General features: G+C 39.0%; 2 protein-coding genes across 3 annotated transcripts; both read left to right on the forward strand.

Annotated features, from left to right (window-relative positions):
- The first annotated feature begins 249 nt into the window (after positions 1-249).
- LOC136856428 (zinc finger protein ZFP2-like) lies at positions 250-19900 on the forward strand. Of its 2 annotated transcripts, none has more exons than XM_067134298.1 (5): positions 250-332; positions 5058-5152; positions 11850-11909; positions 12486-12634; positions 16034-19900. In XM_067134298.1, the coding sequence occupies exon 5, from the start codon at positions 16756-16758 to the stop codon at positions 18322-18324; it is 1569 nt and encodes a 522-aa protein (XP_066990399.1). In that variant the 5' UTR covers positions 250-332; positions 5058-5152; positions 11850-11909; positions 12486-12634; positions 16034-16755; the 3' UTR covers positions 18325-19900. The 2 variants fall into 2 exon arrangements, with proteins under 2 accessions (XP_066990399.1, XP_066990398.1); XM_067134297.1 differs by having other exon boundaries at positions 256-321; positions 11850-12062.
- LOC136856262 (zinc finger protein 821-like) lies at positions 16149-16592 on the forward strand. The gene has a single exon (XM_067133956.1). The coding sequence runs from the start codon at positions 16149-16151 to the stop codon at positions 16590-16592; it is 444 nt and encodes a 147-aa protein (XP_066990057.1).
- Positions 19901-21212: the final 1312 nt, after the last annotated feature.

Below are 21212 nucleotides of genomic sequence, written 5' to 3' on the forward strand. Positions count from 1 at the left end.
CAAAAGAACAAATTGAAAATAGAAAAGAATTTACAAAAGATTTATGAAATTGATGGCTAATACCCTCCTATTTGCAGACATTTCGAAAGAATAAATTGAAAATAGGAAGGAATAAGGAATTTATAAAGGATTTATGGCATTCCAGAGACATAAAACTTAAACAAAAACAAACGAAGGAGGAAAAGAACGAGCGAGGGAGGAGCCGTTCCAAAGGCAAATGCCGCTTACTACTACTATTCCCACTTTCACCAACGTTTCTTCTTCCTGTTGTTTGTAATTGAACTCTGTTCAGGAGAGCGAGTTTTCGACAAAGAACTTCAGGTATTATTTTGGTAATTGACTTTTCTTATAATATTTTGGTTTATTAGCAAGAAATTACCGTTATTTTATGTCCATCGGCTGTAATTAACCTGTAATTAACATCAGAACTGATTAGATTTATGCCATTCCTCATGTGCGTTCTTATAGGGGAACTTCTGGTAATAAGTGGGGTTTCCTTCACCAAGGGGTTCGGGGGCGACGCCCCCTTGCTAAGTAACACTGCCTGGTACGTTAGGTTAGGTTAGGGTACGTTAGGTGGTCATTTGGCCCACAGTATTACCATTTCGGCATTTCGAACGGTTCCTGGTAAGCTCGTATGCTCTGGCAAGAGGCAGTGTACTTTGAATTCTTGTAATGCAAGTGGCTCTTCACTGGGGGAGTCGGTAGAGCTGCGGACTGGCACTCGCTGGGCCGGAGTTCGATTCCCCGGCCGGCTGATGGAGAGTTAGGGGAATTTATTTCTGGTGATAGAAATTCATTTCTGGCTATAATGTGGTTCGGATTCCACAGTAAGCTGTGGGTCCCGTTGCTAAGTAACCAGTTGGTTCTTAGCCATGTAAAATGAGTCTGATCCTTCGGGCCAGCCCTCCCTAGGAGAGCTCAGAATTCTACTCTCTGTTGGACTGTTGGAGGCATCCGGTGATTGGCTCGCCCGTAAGACCGCGCATGTGTGATAGGGCCTGGAATCAGCAGTACTAGTAATGCATGAAAAGTGCCTTTGGAACGGCTCCCACTGTCCATTTATTCTGCCTTTTTTTACGCTTTTTTTTGTGTTCCATTTGACATATGTAACAGGAAACAGAACAATAAGGTGCCCAAACCTTTTCCCAAGTTATTTACCCCACCAAAAACCTCGAATCCCCAACGAGTCCCCCTTACCGTCAGCTGTTCTCGAAAGTGTCTTCTCCCACCCAAAACCTCAATTCCCAATGGGTCCCCCTTACCCTCGGCTACATTTCTGTGGTAAATTACAGCTCAATTACATTTGGCCGCCAAAATATAACCTTGAATTCTTGTTCAGCAGGTAAAGTTCTGTAGAAAAGCGTCAACTGCCATAGCCTAGCTCACCGCGGACAGCCGGCTTAGATCTACCCATTAGGTTATTGTACAGTAGTTCCTTTTATAATAGATTGCCTTAGCCAATCCCTTCTTGAACATGTGGCTCCACAATGACTTGCGCATGCGCAGAACCAGTCCATAACAAGAACATGACAGTCCAGTCTTTCTCCCAACAATCTCCCCCACCCAAAACCCCTCTTTCCCAAAGGGTCCCCAAACATGTTGGATAGATATGAGGTTAATAATAATTGACCGACAATAAATAACACCACCTCCTTCATCGGCAACACTGAAAGTAGAGGGAAAATCAATTTTTACCACCTAATAAAAGGTTTTTACTTGGTCTTACCCTTACCTAACTTGCATTTACCTTAACCTACATATACGTCAATGAATTTACTTTATTGTTGGGAGTCGTCATATTCATTTTCCGCGGGGGAAAGCGGAGGTGGGTAATACCCATTTCTGTATTTGGGTCACAAATGTTTCATAGCAGAGGTGGGCAATACCCATTTCCGTACTTGAGCCACAGATGTTTCGTACATTTAGGTATTTTTTTTTTATTCGCATTCAAACCACAACTTTGCCTCATCGATCTCTACAACTTTGCCAGGACCACGTGTTGGATTACAGGGCTGGTGGTTTTTATGCGATGCAACACTACTTCCCAGGAAAAAATTTTATCAATCATTTATGGTACGTTTGCACATATTGGCAGCACGTGCGACCTCGAGGTGAGTAAAACGAAAAAAAGTTAAAAATCCAAGTTAGAAGAAGAATTTGCTCAATACCAAGATGCGACTTCTCTAACCAAGTTCATTTACACCCTGATATATTAACACGACATCTCGCTCGTCTTCCATGCAAATTCCTTATGGCTTTGTCGCAATGGAATCAGTTACTTTGGTTTAATTTTATCACATTGAGGCAACTTTGTACCTTGCCAAAAATTAAGTCAACTCACAGTCCCTGGATATACTATAAGTGAAATATCAACAAAAGCAACATCACAACGGAGGCAAAGATCCATTTCATTCGTGGTCAAAAATCAAATGGACGAATCCTGAGCAAGGTCGACAAACCAAGTTCCTTTAAACCCTGATATTTGTAAGAGATATACAAATCACAAGATAATCAGTTGGAAAAATTGATAAATAAAATACAAAGGTTGCAACAAGGACAATTAAAGGGATATTATTATTATTATTCAGCAGACGAACCCTATTCATATGGAGCAAGCCCACAGAAACCACTGACTTGAAATTCAAGCTTCCAAAGAATATGATGGTATTCACTAGGAAGAAGTAACAGGAGGTAAGGGAAAGTACAAAAAGAAGAGATCTCACTTATCAAAAGAGAAAAAATAAGTTAACATAGCCTAACATAGTCACCAGGTCGCAACCTAACCTACCCCGGAGGCTCGAGGGCCATAGAATTTATATTTCGGGAATTCACTTCATTCTAACCCAACCTAGTGCTTCAGGTCTTTTAGTCAATCCTAATAATAATTATTTACCTCAAATTTTTTTATAGCTGGATTGACTCCTCAACACTAGCCTAGGGGTACCACTCATGAGTTAGGTTTTTCATGGTAGACTAGTTATTTTACATTAAAGTATCCATTAACACTTGAAGTTTCATTTTCTGTTAAAACTTGGAAGAAACTTGTAAAATATTCCAGCATATCTATTAACATTTCCTTGTTCCCACTGGAAGGCTGGATTCAAGGTGTTAGGAATCCCCTTGTTTGTACTTAACACTGAAACAGCAAGCCTATTAACTGGAGTCTTGAGTATATGGGAGGGACGTAGATCTGGAGAGAGCCCAGAAAACCTGGGAACTTCGCCTGGGAAACTTGTGAAGTTTTTAATAGGTAATCATTAGCTGACTCTGATATCATAGAGATAAAAATCACAAAAGTGTATGTACACTGACATGCACCAAACTCTTTACAAACATCTTCAGGACAATATCAGTATATTTAGATGTTTGAAATCTTCATACTTTTATATGTAAATATGTAACTTAATATTCACAGGTTCCTCACACTCCATAAGAGAAATCAGTTTGAAAATGACCATCATTTAAACCTTGGCCTCCCATCGTCTGCACCTCATGCTCGTTCCCTTGCGGCCCAGTCCGAGGGGAATATGAGCGTTGGAGAGGTTGGACAGCAGGTGCCCTCCAGCAATGACAACCCTTTTATTCATTTACTGTACCTACATTCATATTCTCCTTCTCATATATTTCTTTCCACCCTCTCCTATCAATTGTTTCATAGTGCAACTGAGAGGTTTTCCTCCTGTTAAACCTTTCAAACCTTTCTACTCTTAATTTTCCCTTTCAGCACTGAATGACGTCATAGGTCCCAGCTCCTGGCCTTTGGCCTAAATTCTATCTTCCATGACGGCCTGGTTGTAAACTTAGAGATCTTCTCTGGTGATCTGGATACAGATGACCCCCATGCGTGTTCGTGGTCCGTCACCTCCTGCTCTTGTTTTGCCAGCTGCTGCTGGATATGACCTTGTAATCTCTTGAAAATACTTGTCCTTCAGGTTGATTGACACTGGAAAGTTGTCCTCATGTATGTGTCATTTTGTTTCTTAAATGAGACCTGAATTGGCCTTGTAGCATAACAAGTAGAATATGACTCATCACAGTTACGGGTCTGAGACACACAGGACTCACAAAGGATTAACATTAAGCTGTGACCTAAGATAAATTAACACAAACCCTCTTCAGAATAACTGATTAAGGATTAAAAAAAATACATAACCAAAAAGGTGGTCAGTAAAATTCCAGTGATAAAATTCAATCAACAAAACAAAACAAATGAAACTATCTACAGGTCTGTTCAGGTATAGTCACATATGATGGGTGTTCAAGCGAGCAAAACATTAACGTGCACACCAGAGGGAAAAATATTTAAAAATAAGGATAATTACCACCACCAAATGATAAATAAAGAGAGAATAATGTGAGAGGTCAAAGATCAGGTGGTTTAATGCCTGAAAATGGTTATGAAGTTTATAGCAATAATGTATTGGGAACAATACTGCAGTTGTTATTCAAGTTGCAAGTGACGAATTTTCACACCTAGGGACCTGATACATATTTAGAGTGGTGAAGAATTGTACTGTACTCTTCTCCTTCTTGAACGTGCTACAGTGTTGCAAAGTAATGGGTTGATGTTGAAACAAACCCTCAAAGGTTCAGTCTGTCGTTGCAGGCTGTAGGTCCTTTTCTTGAGTTACAGCCAATATCATTAAACCAATGAAATCATGTCTGGAAAAGTGTTAAAGTTGATTGCGAGTTGTGTCAGATCTTTTTGAATATGTCTTAATGCAGCTGACCTCACCAGATACTTCAGAGTTAGGCCTTCTGGTAATTATCAAAGCTTTATAAGTAACAAGGACCTTATACAGTTGCCTGCACTTAAATATTTCCAGGTATCCCACAGCCAACAGTGGTTTCCTATAATCCTAGCTGAAGCTAAGCTGTACATTACATTTAACATTATTTTAAGAGATTTATTAGAAAATGTATAATGTTTGAATATACAGCCTAACAAGATTATCATAATGATGTAGCTGATGAGTTTTTGTGACTTTGCATTACTGTTCTATACGCTGTGATCTGTTGCTAGCAATAATGTTCTGATTATTTTTCTCTTGTAGGTATATATCATCTGTTACTATGTCTTCACCGACTGAAAGCCAGTGAACAGTATTCGTGAGACTTATTAAGGAATGTTGCACTGCAAATACAATGAGTAATTTATCTTGTTGGTTTGTTAAGTGAGCAAGTTAGTATTGATAAAGTCATTTGTTTACCCATTCTCAAGAAATTCCTGAGGACAGTCTGTGTTCATACAATACACAAACCAAAATATCACATATTATGCTTTGACTGAAAGTTGCCCATTGCAAACAAACCCAGTAAAGAGAAGTTCTTGCTTCCACAGAAGAGGAAAGATCCTTCTCAAGTGAATAGGAGCCACATTTCCTTGGTTCTTTGGTGTCACTTTGTTACCACCATGCAGTCATTTTACCTCCACATCCTTTCACAGTGTTGTGTATTTTGTTCATGAATATCATTTCCTGTTGCTTGTTTTAAGACACCAGTTATTCTTCTGTCTTTAAATTGGTCACAACCATGTGACCCAGGGGTATTTGGGGTTAAAAAGTTAAGTATACCTTAGTTTTACCAGACCACTGAGCTGATTAACAGCTCTCCTAGGGTTGGCCCGAAGGATTAGACTTATTTAACGTGGCTAAGAACCAATTGGTTACTTATACAACCCACATGACCCACTCCCTGAATGCTGTGAAAGCAGATCAGTACTTAGAGTCAAACATATCTTCAGTGATTGTCCAACTTTTAAGCAGTGATGTACATCTAGTGTTGGAAGATCATTCCGAGAGAAATTTTGTCCGTATCTTCAGTATTATCCAATGATTGAATTTTGAAGAGTTGATATATCTTAGATAAGATCTAATACATTCATTGAGAACAAACCCTTTGGTCCAGCCCAGTGAGATTAAAAATGGTCTGGTCAAACTATTTATGAATACTGTACAGTAACAGTAATAATGTCATATCATTTCATTTTCTGCGGTGAAATAAAATGAAAAGTCATTTTCATTTAACAATCTGAACTTCCTTGTATCTAATTCATTTTTCCACAGAGCCATTCGTGTATTTTTGATGGGTTTCACTGATACACTACCAAGAAATTTATGTACGTGAATGGTTATGTTTGACTTGGTCCTAATCGATCCAGGATTCTGTCAGCTCCTTATTTCCGTTAATACTTACATGACTTGGGTTCCAACGGTTGAGATGGCTTGGACATATAATGAAAAGGGGTGATGAATAGTTGGTCAGAAAAGCTCTGTAGGATTAATCAGCAGGACAGAGACTGGAGGGAAGGCACAAAAATCATGGAAAAAGGCAGTTGACGAAGACCCAGACCTGACTGATAGAGCACAGGACAAATGAGGAATGGGGGGAGACCTTATTTTACGTTCAGCCCCTTAAAGGTCAAAGCCAGGCTTAACGCTGTTTGTGATGATGGTCCAGGGATCCAGCTTCTTTGAACATCTTTCATATAGCATGCATTGAATATTTAGTTTCCTTTGCTAAATATTTCTAAGATAGCAATTTAGAAAACTGTAATATGTAGTGCTTGTATACTTGTTGATAATGTAGTGAAATCATACTTTTCATCATTTTTGTTGCGGAGAGTTAAGATTGTGATTGAGCCACCAAAGTACTTACTCACCTTTGTTCTTTTCTGCTTTTGCTTGCTCCGGTATTGATGGCCATGCTTGCTAGAGTGGTCGTAGCATCTCCAGTGACTGTTCTTGGTATGACGCCTGCACTAGTGTTAAGATAAGCCTCCGGATACTGCTGGAGGATGTCCTCGGCCTGTTGTGGTGACCTGTAAACTATAAGATATAAGGCTGCAGTACAAAGAGGCTCAAATGACTAGACAAAATTAAGCAATTGATTAGTGCAGGCTGATTTGTCAGAATCTGACGGTTGCCAATCTCATAGCCTTCAGGTTGGAGATAATAGATTCAATATAATGTCTTTTCACTTAGAAATCTCTTAGCCTCATTTGACTTCAGGATGCAGACGTTTACAGCTTAGTCCATCTATCCTTTTAAGGAAGGACCTCCAATTTTTATGTGTCAGGAAGGTCCTCCAGTACATCTCGGGTGGATTGGAAAGACAGAAACTACGAGGAGATAAGGTAATTGACTCGTAATGGAGATAGCAACTGAGCCACGGTGTCTGCTCACCAGTTTGGACATTTGGGGCCCATTCCTTTTTGGATAACCACATGCATGGGGATCTGTTCCCAGCATATCTGCATCTCAAAATAAGCATGGCTAACTTCAGTGACTTGATTGGGTTGCATTGATGTATTCCTGGTGTACCTGTACCAGTGCAGTGTGCCTTATTTTGGTTGCCTTCTGTTGATGATGGCATCCTCAAGGAAATGATTTCCTCATGGTTGGTTGCTCACAGCTCATTTTACTGTCTCCAGTAGGATTGTCAGACATATTTTGACTTTGTAACTGAGACTCAAAAAGGAGGATTAGCCAAGGCATCGTCATAGCTTCCCTCGTCATCGCTGCTTCAATCTCAGCTACAGTGATGAGGAGGACATAATACCTGGTTTGATTTTTAGTTTTCAATACTGCATATGCAAGATTATATACCCATCCTTACTTATTGACAGAACATGGAGGAATAGGCCTTGAGTTCAGTCTCATATTAACTAATGAGGCAAAACATATAAGAACGACAGCTTTGTTTAGAACCTTCTTTACTTCAGTCACTGTTCATCACTTGTCGATTATTTTATCAGGGGCTTCAGTTCTAACAGTAATTATGATATACCAATGGGAAGAGGATAAGTTTCTGTTTTCCAATGCATATTCATATCCTTCACTGTTTCATAGCCCTTGGAGCCATAGGTGTCACTTGGTAGTTGGCTTGTACCTGAACAATTTCAATATGTGATCATTATAAATGCCTTAATGGGACTGCTTTGGGTCCATCAAGTCTTTTAGTAAACCCATTTTAATATCTCAGAACTTTGGTTAGTGGCATGTTATAGTTTCCACTATACCTTCACGAATGGTCAGGGAATTTCAGCAGCCATCCTCCCACCTAACAAGTGCATGGAATTGTCGCAAACTAACAGTGTTTTTATAACTTGAAACAAGATTTTGCATGCAACCTCATCAGTCATATATGTAATACCTACCTGCCAACTTTTGAAGCTGCATCCTCTATCTACACAGAATATGAAATTTTTACTGAGTATACTAATACTGCTTTGCTGTCCATGTAGACACCCGGGGATTATGTACGTAATCAACGGATAGGTTTGCTTAAAAGCAAATGGGTGTTACAGACTAATACACACAAACAAAGCCACTCCATCATCTTCTAAAAAAACATAACAGACACCTCACACGTCTCGAACTGTCGACCTAACCGCTCAACTCTCCTCGCTGCTGGGAGAAAGGGGCCTGGTGATTTGGTACGGTACATGTACATGCGCTACCGGGGTCTAAGCGACGTCAGGCAGGGCAGCCGATCGAGACTACGGCCCACCCCAAAGCCAAATCAAAGTCCTTCAAAAGAAGGCATCATGCTTACCCCGTACAAAAAAATGGGAAAAAGCACGTTAAAAGAAGAAGTACTAATACTGCAAGAGTACTTTCCTCTTTTTATGAACTAAGGACTGTAAGTTTAGGGATGGGAGACTGATGGAGGCATATATATGATTGATTGATATGCATGAAAAACTAGTTTAATATAAAAATTTGTTTTCCAATTTGAGGGATTCTCAGGGGGATAATTCAGTAAATATATATGCTAGGGGACTTCAAATTTTGGTGTATTGCTCAAAGAACATGCCACAGTATCTGTAAATGTCTCATGAAAATATTTACTATATTAGTAATTTGTCACTGTGCCTCTCCTTCAGACAGGGCTAGAAAACAATCATACAAATTAACATAATGGCTTACCAGTCCAGTGTATATCTCCAAGTACTTTCACAAAGCCTCAGTACCTACTGTATGAAATTATGAATGACCTTTTGGTTATGAGGATGAAGACTTAAGAATATGCTAAGTTATGATTTGTTCGTTATGATTATTTGAGCAATTAATCAAGGTTGAGTTCTGTACCCTCCATTATGTCCATCCACTGTACTTGATGATGATATTTAATTATATGGGTTGATTTTATTCATATTAATTTCCCTGTGACTGATTGATTGAATATAGAATGAATGTGAAACGTGGACTTTGAAGAATGTTGACTTGTACACAAATTCAGATGTTGAATCCTGGAGTGGATCTATACTCAGACACAGATAGTATGGGCTCAGCATTGGCCTTAGCCACAAATGGGTTTGAAATCTTCAAGTTATACTGTAGTATGTTCTTGCAAATCGCAAACCATAATATGACGTATTCCACATAGAGCAAGGTTTGTTGCGCCGACCAGTCTTAGCTGAACAGAACACTCCCACATTGTATCTACCCTAATTCTGTTGTGGAACTCCAAAAACTAAACATCTCAGCTTGTTGCTCTCACATTGACCTTTGTGAAAGTAACATTGTTCCAATTTTGTGTTGGTCCAAGTCTTTTTTTCTTTGTGGATTGTCTTCCTCTGTGGGACTGGAATAAATAACCACCCACAGAATATTTGTTAAGGACAGACAGTATCGGTTTTGTCTGAGTGTTATTCATTTCTGTAACTTTTTGATTTTATGAGTATAGTAATTTTACATTCTACTTAATTGAGGATGCACTGGTTGTGTGCTAGACTCTTTGTACAGTAAAGGGGATTCTTGGCCTTGGTGGTTTAATAATTGTTTCTGTGAAGAGCAGTTAGGTGAAATGATTTGATTAATAAATCAATTGTACTTTTCTGTGATAAAGTTCTCTTATAGTTGCTACAAGTTTTTATGGTTATTCATATAAAAAAATAGAGTAAAATATTTGAATATGGTCATAATGATAGTACGGAGTGCAAGAGTGGTTGTAGCAGTGAGAATTGTTTTTCACCAGTGAAGCCCCTGGGTTATTTTTTATTTTTTACCCACTGTAGAGTTTCCTCAGTACATGTATCAGGGGTTGCCATGCAATGTCTACAGGGTCCTCAAATCTCTGCTGGAGAAAGACCCCTTTATTCTGGGTTCATCATTTGTCAAACAATAGTGCTTTACTAAAAAGACTTGTAAAGTGTATGAGAGGTGGAATATAGACTACTGGTTTGACTTTTACTCAGAAGAGAGCTTATAAAATTCATGCTTCAGAAGCCTTGCAAGAATCAGCATTAGACTTTTCAGTGTATGGAATTTCCACCTGGCTTCTCCCTCTCACTCGTGGTCTGTGAAGGAACGTATTTTATCAGACAGTCCCTTGGCACCCAGTTTGAAGCAGTTGGAATACTCAACCCTTCAGCTTCAGTTATCATGTCAGTGGCTTGATTGAAATCCATGTGTGCTAATGTGTGGTTTCTTTCCAAAGACTTATTCAGAGCATTTTGGGAGGCAAGTAGAAGCATCTGAGAATCTCTCCCAGTGGCTAATCCACTATATGGCAGTCATCAAGTTTTTCTCAAGTGTTGTATGAAAGAAGCTAGTGTGTAAATCCTTTGCGATGGCAGGTGAATGTCCTACTACTGACCCGTCTCCCATAGTTCGTGACCCACCTGTGTGTACGTCAGAAATCATTTTGTTCGACCCAGAAACGAACAACCTCAGCATGACCTAGTGATCTTGTGCTGTAAATTATCACAGTAAATCATCTTCATCTCATTTATTTAGAGGAATTTGATGATATTAAATATCCTTAGAATCACTGAAAATTGGTTCAAACCTGTTGTTATTTTAGAACATTTTTACTTTGCTAAATTTCAGGACCGCTAATTTTCATGGCGGAGTGGACAGTTAAGTTGGGGTGTTGGTTAGTGACCTGTTGGCTCTTGGATCCCCTGCTTCATAAACATGCACTCGATATATAATAAATATCCTTTCTGATCTAACTTAGTAAATTTACCTTCCCTATTTAGACTTAAGTTTTCCAGTCAAGAGTAAATAATAACTTGAAGTTGTCACAATCTCCAAATAATTTTACTGAAACGGATCAAGAGTAAGAATTTATTAACCAAACTATTTTCAAGTATCTAGAATTCTACATGCAAAGGTTCGAGGCAGGAGGTATAGTGTTCATCCCACCTGAAACATGCCAGCATCCTTAGATCAAGCAGCAATTTTTCTTTGACAAGTTGGCATTTTGCTGAATGTCATCCACACTACCATGTACACCAACTAGTGTGTGAGTCTTCATTGAGATTGCAGGTGCAGATGTTGTGTTGCTGATATTACAGAGAAGCTTCTGAGCTGTCAGGGATGGAGTAAACCAGCAGTACTGATGAAGTTTCTTTTGAGTCATTTTAATCTGGAATTTAAGGAATTTTCGATTGAGATTCGCACAGCAGAGTCACACAATAGATTGAGTTGTGCTACTGGGATTTTCAGTACAAAACTGATGAACACATGAGTACTTATTACTTGGTTTGTATTGAAAAACATGTTTTCAGAACAAAATTATGGGTTTGTAATTTATTGCATCCAGTTGGTTGTGACCAAGCCCGAGCCAGTCGCAAATCCAGCAGACACTATGTAGAATTATGTCATTTGAGTTGTATAGATTATTGAGTTTTAGTTTATTATTTTCTTCATTTACTTCAGCTGCCTTCAAAGCTTTAGAATTTTCTTCTTTCCTGTAATTTTCCTGATCCTTGTAACAACCTTTTTTCCTTGAAGAGGGCATTGTGGCTATTACAACTACATATGTATCTGGATAAAAGTGAGCAGTAGATTCAATATATGTGTGATTAATCTCCGTTCTTTGTCCCATTTTTTCAGGCCTGGTCTGGAAAAGAACACTAGGATTCCTGCCCCAATGACCTTTACTCTTGAAAAAATGTGAGTAAAGGCAGACTTAATGTAATCAACTTGAGCTGGCTGGCTTTATAGTGTCAGCTGGGCATTTATAGGCGCCAGAAGAGTTAGAATGCCCAAGGTCAACACCTGAAGTGGCAGAATTGAGTACAGTAGACACCCTTTCCTTTGAGCAGTGTAAGGGAATAATGTTTAAGTGTTACCTTTTATTCATTAATCTGCAGCTGATAATTCAGTGAGATTCCTTTCCTGGTCTTTCTGTTTTCAGAAGCTTGTTATCCAAGTTCTTGGCCTTTGGGTTAGGTTCATAAGGATGTATATTCATAATGAACGATAACGTTACTCTAACCGAGGTCTGTCGTTAGTGGATCTTTCAAAGACATCTTTCTTGATGGAGTTTTCATCACTGATATGAATTTATATGAATATTTGGTCGCAGTCATGACCATCTCATATTAAGTGGTGTTTTCATTGTCATGCAACTATTAATTGAAAGCTTTTTAGTTGAGCATTATGGTTTTATTGAAATGTTTTTGTACAGTTGCACCTGTACTCTACTATTTATTCCAACTGATTTTGAATTTCTTTCTCATATTTCAGGTCGTTCGTCGCTGAAGGACAACCCTCAGTTTTTAAAATCAAGGTTCTGCTGAAAATTTCTGAAGATTGTGAAGTACATTTTTGTTAACCATTTCGCTTGTGATTCTTCTAAACAGTTACGTCTGTGGGCAGAGGCATGGACTCGAGCGGTAAGAGTAAAAATGTTTATACCTTTTTTTTTGTTCAGAGACTCGTATCTCTGACAATTTTCAGGGTAGACTGCTCAATTTTCTTTCATTTTGCAGATTACTTACTCTATACAGTGGTATGAAAACTCCCTCCCCCCCCAAAAAAAAAAAAACTACAGTATTATGTAGGTGAAATAATGAGTAGAAATTACGAGATACAAGAAAATTTTGAACTTTTCCCCACAAAGAAATTTACCAAAAAACTAATCACGATAAAGTCTTCGTTTTTTTGTCCACAGCACACCCAGGTAAATGACCTACGTTAATAAAATGCAAAAAGCTGTAATTACAGCAAGGAAAATATGAAAAAATTAATGACAAAGTAGCATCACATTTTCCATAAGAAAAGTGCCGGTTACCCCCGTGATATGCAAAAAAATTTTTATACCTTTTTTTGTTAAAAGTTGTATAACTGTGACAGTCTTCATGGTAGACTGCTCAGTTTTGTTTCATATTGCAGCGGAATGATTGCTATATACAACGGCATAAAAATACCCCCACAATAACTCATGTAGGTGAAATAATGAGTAGAAATTACAAGATATGTGAAAAATTTTGCACTCTCCCCAAAAAAATAATTTGCTCAAAAAATCATCATTGTACATTCATAATATACCCAGATAAATTACGTAGGTTTTGCAGCGTGAAAGTTGTAATTATACCAAGGAATAAATAAAAAAATGATTGACAAAGTATAACATCAAGTTTTCCATAAAATAAGTGGAATCCAGTGAAGGGTTTGTTCCTCTCTCTCTCTCTCTCTCTCTCTCTCTCTCTCTCTCTCTCTCTCTCTCTCTCTCTCTCTCTCTCTAAGAAAAAAGATAAAAGATGTTATAGAATAAAAATCTGAAACAGTATAAAATAAATGAATGTAAATTTTACATATGCATAAAAAATTCTCTCTCTCTCTCTCTCTCTCTCTCTCTCTCTCTCTCTCTCTCTCTCTCTCTCTCTCTCTCTCTCTCTCTCTCAAAAAAAAGATAAATGATGTAATTATAGAATAAAATCCTAAAGCTATACAAAATAGGTAAACATACATGTCACATATATATGAAAAATATCAGGAACACTCACTGAAAATTATCCTTATCTTGTCTGCTAGTTTGTACAATCATTTTTTTCCTTTTTTGACGTTTGCTTATGTCATCAGTAAGCGAGGGAGTTAAATTTGGACGACGTTTATATCCGTCATCGGTAAGCGAGAGGGTTAATTGTTCGTGTAAGTTACCATTTCCAATTGAATTCAAAAGGACATGGAATTTTTGTACCATTCCTTAATCACTTCTAAAATGAAACTCATTGCTGAATATGAGTTGTACGGGATCAGCGATGAAACCTCGTCTTACTTTAGAAAAAGTGCTTGTACTTCAGTCTAGTATTTACGCTCTCAGGGATTCAGTCACATACTGTCCAGTTTTCCAATTTAAAAAAGTATTTTTAGGTAAGATAGAGCAGTTTTACCCATTATTCTTGCATGCCACCAGGTCTGCAATAAAAAATTTCACCATTTGAATTGTAATGCAATTGTTTTTGTGTGGAATATTGGGAAATTATGAAGTGAAAGTTTCGTGATACTAGCCTTATTTATCAGGAATTTAGAACTTCAAAGCACAGTGGTGGGTGTTGTGGTTTGTTCATCGCACATTCTCTCTGCTGTGTACTGAAAGAAAAGAAAGTACGTCTGACAGAGAGGTTAAGATGAATTCAGAGCTTTCATCGGTGGTTCCTGGAAAAAGGGAATTTGAAGATCCAATATCACTGTGGCTATCTGAAGGAAGGTTCTTTAAACATCTTAAATTTTAATTTCCTTGGCTGCCTTTCTGCCTCAGTTTGAGCGTCCATGTTTCATACCTGTTAAACTGTACAGTCTTCTTGTAACTGTATTGACTTGAAATCACTGATGATATTATTACAGTATTATTGTTATTATTTAAAATCATAAGTAAATCCTTGACACAAGGCTCCCCTGCCCTCCCAATCCCCTACCTACCCTGGCCCGCCAGAGGCGATCATGAATACCGAGGCTGGCATTAGGTATGCAGTGAATTGTTGTTGCCAAACCGCATGATAATTAATTCCAAACCCCATTTGAACTGACTTTATGATGAAATACGGCATCATGACATCACGAAGCAGTTGCTATAATGAATTTCAAAGGCAAAAACGTAGAAGAAATGAACGGGTTAATGAGGAAATTCGTGTTTGAATGGATAAAAAAAAAGGAATGCTGTCACCATACATCTTGGGCTCAGCCAGCATCCACTATGCATGCCCAAATCGGACATGTCGGAAAGGTTATGGGTTTTTCCTTTGATCCCAATCAGCATCTATTGACATAGGCAGAGAGAGAGAGAGAGAGAGAGAGAGAGAGAGAGAGAGAGAGAGAGAGAGAGAGAGAGAGAGAGAGAGAGCCTCGAGGAGGAAGATCTCATCCCACACATGTATGACTTTCCATTCTCACTTTCCATGTGATGAAGCGCTTGCTAGATGTTGCGTTTATTTTTCGATATATATTCCTTTTATAAGAGGATTGAGGGTAAGATTCAGAAAGGAGTTGGAGGCGTGGTAAGTGAAGCAATATCGTTGGAAAGTGAGTGGTAAGGTTCTCAATGAGGTTTTCAATGACATAAGTTTCCTTTTTATTTTTATAAAAGTTCAGAAAAGTTTGCTTGCATGAAATGGGAATGGAATGGTGAGTAAAGTAAAACGAAGTGTATTTATCGCTTACATTACTCATATCTTGCACACTCGCCATCAGTGAAAATCAGATGTGTAATACAACCTAATTATAGTAATACAATGTCACTACAGTAATACAGTAATAGAACGTCAGTGCAGGCCATTATTAGCAAATCGAGTATAGATGACATGCACACTGAATGAAGCCCATTTTGAAAAAATGAGTGCCATCTGTGACTGAAAAACTGCTCGATTTACTGCTGTTTTGTATGTTCTTGATTTCATCATCTCAGTGTACAACAGCATCTCTCGCCAACAGTCAAAATCACTGTCACCATTAGATGGCATGCCAAGTTTTATAACACTTGCAAACTTGCCAAATACTGTATAGGCTGGATTTGTTCTGCCGAGCCCTTGGGGAAGTTGGCTGTGATTATCTTTTAAAAATTCACTTAAATACTACTTCCAGCTGTCAACTGTTTCAAATAACTGAACTGCTATCGAGTATTGTTGTGTCATATGAGTGGTTGCAAAAAGGCCGCCTGACGAAAAGTCACGTAACATATGTCACACCTGACGTGCGATTGACAAATTTTGGGTATATAAAGGTGCAGATTTTTGGCTGAGCTTTATTTTCATTTGCAGGGAACAGATTTTTCATGGCACAAATTTTTTCTTCAGCAGGAAAACATACCTGACCTTCTGGTTTTGAAGTGGACTCAGCAGGTAATTCTAGAAATTTGAGACAAAATTTTGCAACAACAGCAGCCACTATTGGTGTCGGTCCAAACCGCCGATGACAAGTGAAGTGGTCACGAGGATGGAAGCAGCTCGGAAAAGAGACGGGCAAAGACGAGCGAAGAGGCAGGCGACAGAAACTGACGAACAGCGGGAGCAAAGACTAGCTGCAGAGAGGAAAAGACACGCGCAGAGGAGGGCCACGGAAACTGGTGAACAACGGGAAAAAAGATTGGCTGCAGAGAGGCAAAGACAAGCGCAGAGGAGGGCCACAGAAACTGACGAACAGCAGGAACAAAGATTGGCTGTGGAGAGGCAAAGACAGACACAGAGGAGGGCCACAGAAACTGGTGAACAGCGGGAGCAGAGATTAGCTGCAGTGAGACAGAGACAAGCACAAAGGAGGGCCACAGAAACTGGTGAACAGCGGGAACAGAGATTAGCTGCAGTGAGACAGAGACAAGCACAAAGGAAACTGGGAACAGCGGGAACAAACTGGTGACACAGCAAAGAAGGAACAAAGAGGATGGCTGCTGACAGAGCAAAGGAAGGCACAAAGACGGGCCACAGAAACTGACGAACACCAGGAACAAAGATTAGCTGCAGCGAGGCAAAGACAAGCAAAGAGGAAGGCCACAGAAACTGATGAACAGCGGGAACAGAGAATGGCCTCTGACAGAGCAAGGAAGGCACAAAGACAAGCCACAAAAACTGATGAACAAGAAGAGCAGAGATTGTCTGTGGGCAGACAAAGATATTCACAAAGGTGTTCTGCTGAAACTGAGGCAAATCGGAATCTAAGACTTCAAGCTGTGAAAAGTGAAACTGAAGATCCATTATCACTGTCTCAGTCGGAACTTACCTCAGTTCCTGTGAAAAGTGAAATTGAAGATCCATTATCACCGTCTCAGTCGGAACTTACCTCAGAAGTTCCTGTGAAAAGTGAAATTGAAGATCCATTATCACTGTGGCTGTCTGAAGATTCTGTAGACATTCCTGTGAAAAGTGAAGTCGATGATTCATTACCTCAGGCTCAGTCTGAACTTACCTCAGGAGCCCCTGTGAAAAGTGAAGTTGACGATCCGTTACCTCTGTCTCAGTCGGAACTTACCTCGGAAGTTCCTGTGAAAAGTGAAATTGAAGATCCATTATCATTGTGTCAGTCGGAACTTACCTCAGACGTTCTTGTGACAAGTGAAAGTGAAGATCCGTTATCAGTGTCTCCTGTCAATTATGAAAAGGATTTGGTTAAGAAAACCAGTACAGGGAATCATTTGCTAAGAGAGAGGCAGGTTAGGAGCAGTGATCATGGTGTCTATGTTTTTCATCATGAACTCGGCACTCCTTCAAGGTGTGTGGGTGAACCTGACCTTCCTTACAAGTGCGTAGAATGTGGAGAAGCATTTTCTCAGAGAATGTCTCTCACAATACACATGAGAGCTCACAATGGAGGGAACCCATTCAGATGCAGTGAATGCGGGGAGTCTTTCTCTCAGAAAAGTCGTCTTACAGCACACGTGAGGATTCATAATGGAGAAAATCCGTCAGAACTTGGTACTCCTTACAGATGCGTGGAATGTGGGGAAGCATTTTCTGAGAGAATGTCTCTCACGATGCACATGAGAAATCACAATGGAGGGAACCCATTCAGATGCAATGAATGCGGGGAGTCATTTCCTCAGAAAAGTCATCTTACAACACACATGAGTATTCACTACGGAGAAAATCCGTCTGAACTTGGTACTCCTTACAAGTGCGTGGAATGTGGGGCAGCATTTTCTCAGAAAATGTCCCTCACATTGCACATGAGAATTCATAATGGAGGGAACCCGTTCAGATGCAGTGAATGCAAGGAGTCGTTTTCTCTTAAGAGTCATTTCACAGCACACATGAGGACTCACTATGGAGAAAACCCATTGGAACCTGGCACATCTCACAAGTGCGTGGAATGTGGGGAAGCCTTTCCTCAGAAACTGTCCCTCATAATGCACATGATAATTCACAAAGGAGGGAACCTGTTCAAATGCAGTGAATGCGGGGAGTCATTTTCTCAGAAGAGTCGTCTCACAACACACATGAGAATCCACTGTGGAGAAAATCCGTTTGTGTGCGATGTATGTGGCAAGGACTTTTCCCAGCAGAGGATCCGTGATACATCGCGGAACAGAATTCACAGGGGAGAAAAGGCGTTCAAGTGCGGCGAATGTGAAAAGGGCCTTTCTCAGAGGAGATAGCCCATTTACACACAGTGAATGTGGGAAGGCATTTCCTCAGAAGACATAAAGATTCACACTTGAGAAAAGCCATTTGAGTGCGATGTATGTGGGAAGTCATTTTCACATGAATAGTCATCTGGTTAGAAGTTCAAAGATAGTGATTGTGAGAAGACATTTTGTTTTAAAAAAGTGATTTCCTAAAGCTCACGAGAAGTTTGGGTTTCACAAAGAGAATGAAATATTTTGTGATAAAACAAATTGTGATTTGTGTAGATTTTTTCACATTTGCTTTACTACTCTAAATCATTTTACAGGTGAGGCTTGTTCTAGTGGTTCAAAAACCTGGCAACAGTGGTTGGTGGAAGGTAACTAAAAGCAACATCCCACAAATCATGCTTCCTCTCTCTCTCTCTCTCTCTCTCTCTCTCTCTCTCTCTCTCTCTCTCTCTCTCTCTCTCTCTCTCTCTCTCTCTCTTAAATTTGTCATCTGATCATTCTCAGATTTCTCTCTCTCTCCCCACTAAAGATCTCACCACGGACTGACCTCTGTTCCTTCTCCAGCCTATTTGCATCAAAACTTGAATTTGTCATTTTCTGATGATTATCAGATTTTTCTTCCTCAGCGATCACTAATTCCCAGATTTCAAATGACTGAGTTGTTTTTCTTTTCCTATGAAGAGTTCCAGTCCTTTTTGAAGAATCTCTGATTTGTTGTCTTCCTTTTTCAAATGATTATGAAGAGTTTTCTTTGTCAGACGATTATGAAGAGTTGTCTTCCTTTTTCAAATGATTATGAAGAGTTGTTTTTCTTTGTCAGACGATTATGAAGAGTTGTCGTCCTTTTTCAAATGGTTATGAAGAGTTGTCTTACTTTTTCAGACGATTATGAAGAGTTGTCTTCCTTTTTCAAATGGTTATGAAGAGTTGTCTTCCTTTTTCAAATGGTTATGAAGAGTTGTCTTACTTTTTCAAATGATTATGAAGAGTTGTCTTCCTTTTTCAAATGGTAATGAAGAGTTGTCTTCCTTTTTCAGACGATTATGAAGAGTTGTCTTCCTTTTTCAAATGGTTATGAAGAGTTGGCTTCCTTTTTCAAACAATTATGAAGAGTTGTCCTCCTTTTTCAAATGGTTATGAAGAGTTGTCTTCCTTTATCAAATGGTTATGAAGAATTGGCTTCCTTTTTTCTTACCTAATGTTGTCACACCAGTTGGATAGCACCTTTCCACGTCCAATCAATTCTCACCTGAGCAGGTATGTCGCTGTAGGAGAGCAATAGTGATTACTCTGTGCAAATTCATAGTTTTGAAGCAAATTTTTATGCATTTTACAGAAAACCTATTGCCTTATGGTAACGTCCATCCTTTGTGAAATATTTGATAGTTTGCCAAGTCTGGGGATAAAAGTATTTAAGTGTAGCATACCAGTGTTTTGTATCTGCAAGGTCTGTTAGCTTATTACATAATTTAGTCATATTTTGTAACGTTTTTGTCACTATTTAATTTTAGCAGATGTTGGTTCATCTGATGTTTCATGTACGTATTATATACAGTAGATACATTTTGAAATTCTGAATAAATAATTTTTATAACCACATCACTATTTCATTTCAGCTGTTGAACCTTCACACTTTTTCAATCGAAATATTTTTGTCAGATAGTTTGTGGATGATATTTTATGTATTGGAGACTCCGGGAATCGAGAAACAAATATATAGAAGAGAATATGGGGGGCTGAATTTGCATGGCCAACTGAATGACATAGTTCAGTCGTATACACAAGTATTAGCAGTAAGCACCGTAATCCTGTAGGCTACAGTACTGAGTGGAAAGTATGCCTGTTAAACCCAAGAATAAATACTAAACCATGTATTAAAAATGAAATTTTAAGGGACAACATATAGACTACAGCAATAATGAGGTAAATGGTAAAACATCCACTTTTGCAAACCATAAAAGTATGACCACTTTTCCATAAGACATTTAATTATTGCATAATCCAGTGGAATGTAAGTGGTCTTGAAACCAAATTACACCTTGGAAAGATAATGTCTCCTCAAAGACTATGACCTGGTTGCACGATGTTGACAATAGGCAAGGTGTAGATGTGAGGACCTTGCACATATTGTGTTGTGTATATTATTACTAGCCACTGCTTTCGATATGACCTCTTACTTGTCGGAGAGGATAAGATGATTGTTAGTCTGACTTGGGGTCGGATTAAATGAGGGGATATTCTCCGACTGCCCTTTATTGTACAGACAGATTACAGTTTACAGAAGATACTACAAAATATATACTGTAAGGGTATACAATGATAGAATACAAAACATCTGAGCATCGAAGCTACATACACAATAAGGAATCATATCTTACTACAGTATATGAGGTAGAATTGCAGAATGGCACAGGCAGTCCCCGGGTTATGTTAACGCCACGCTGTAACCGAAAGCGGCGTAACTTGCAAGAACAATTTATGAAAATGAGAAATAAAGTGATGGCTTACATTTAAATGTATTTTACTTGCATTCTGATAAGTGTGCAACCAAAATACCTCCATATTTTGACTCTATATTGTAGCTGTATGTACTTTTACTGCTCCGTCATGGCGTAAGACGACGACGTAACCTCAGAACATCCGCTGTAACCCGGATCCGATTTTTTCTTAATATATTTGAAAAGTGACGTAAACTCGGAATGACGTAACCCCAGTCTGATGTAACCCGGCGACTGCCTATATTGGTCACTACTTTCAATGTACAGTAACCTCTTACCTGTGGGAGAGGATAAGATGATTGTTAGTGTGGCTTAAGGTATTTCATCTTCGTCGCAATTGTGATGATGATGAAGATGTGGTCGGATTAAATGAAGAGATGTTCTCCGAGCTGCCCTTTATTCTAGAGACAC

Source organism: Macrobrachium rosenbergii, chromosome 35 (assembly GCF_040412425.1).
Source record: "Macrobrachium rosenbergii isolate ZJJX-2024 chromosome 35, ASM4041242v1, whole genome shotgun sequence".
NCBI classification, from domain to species: domain Eukaryota; kingdom Metazoa; phylum Arthropoda; class Malacostraca; order Decapoda; family Palaemonidae; genus Macrobrachium; species Macrobrachium rosenbergii.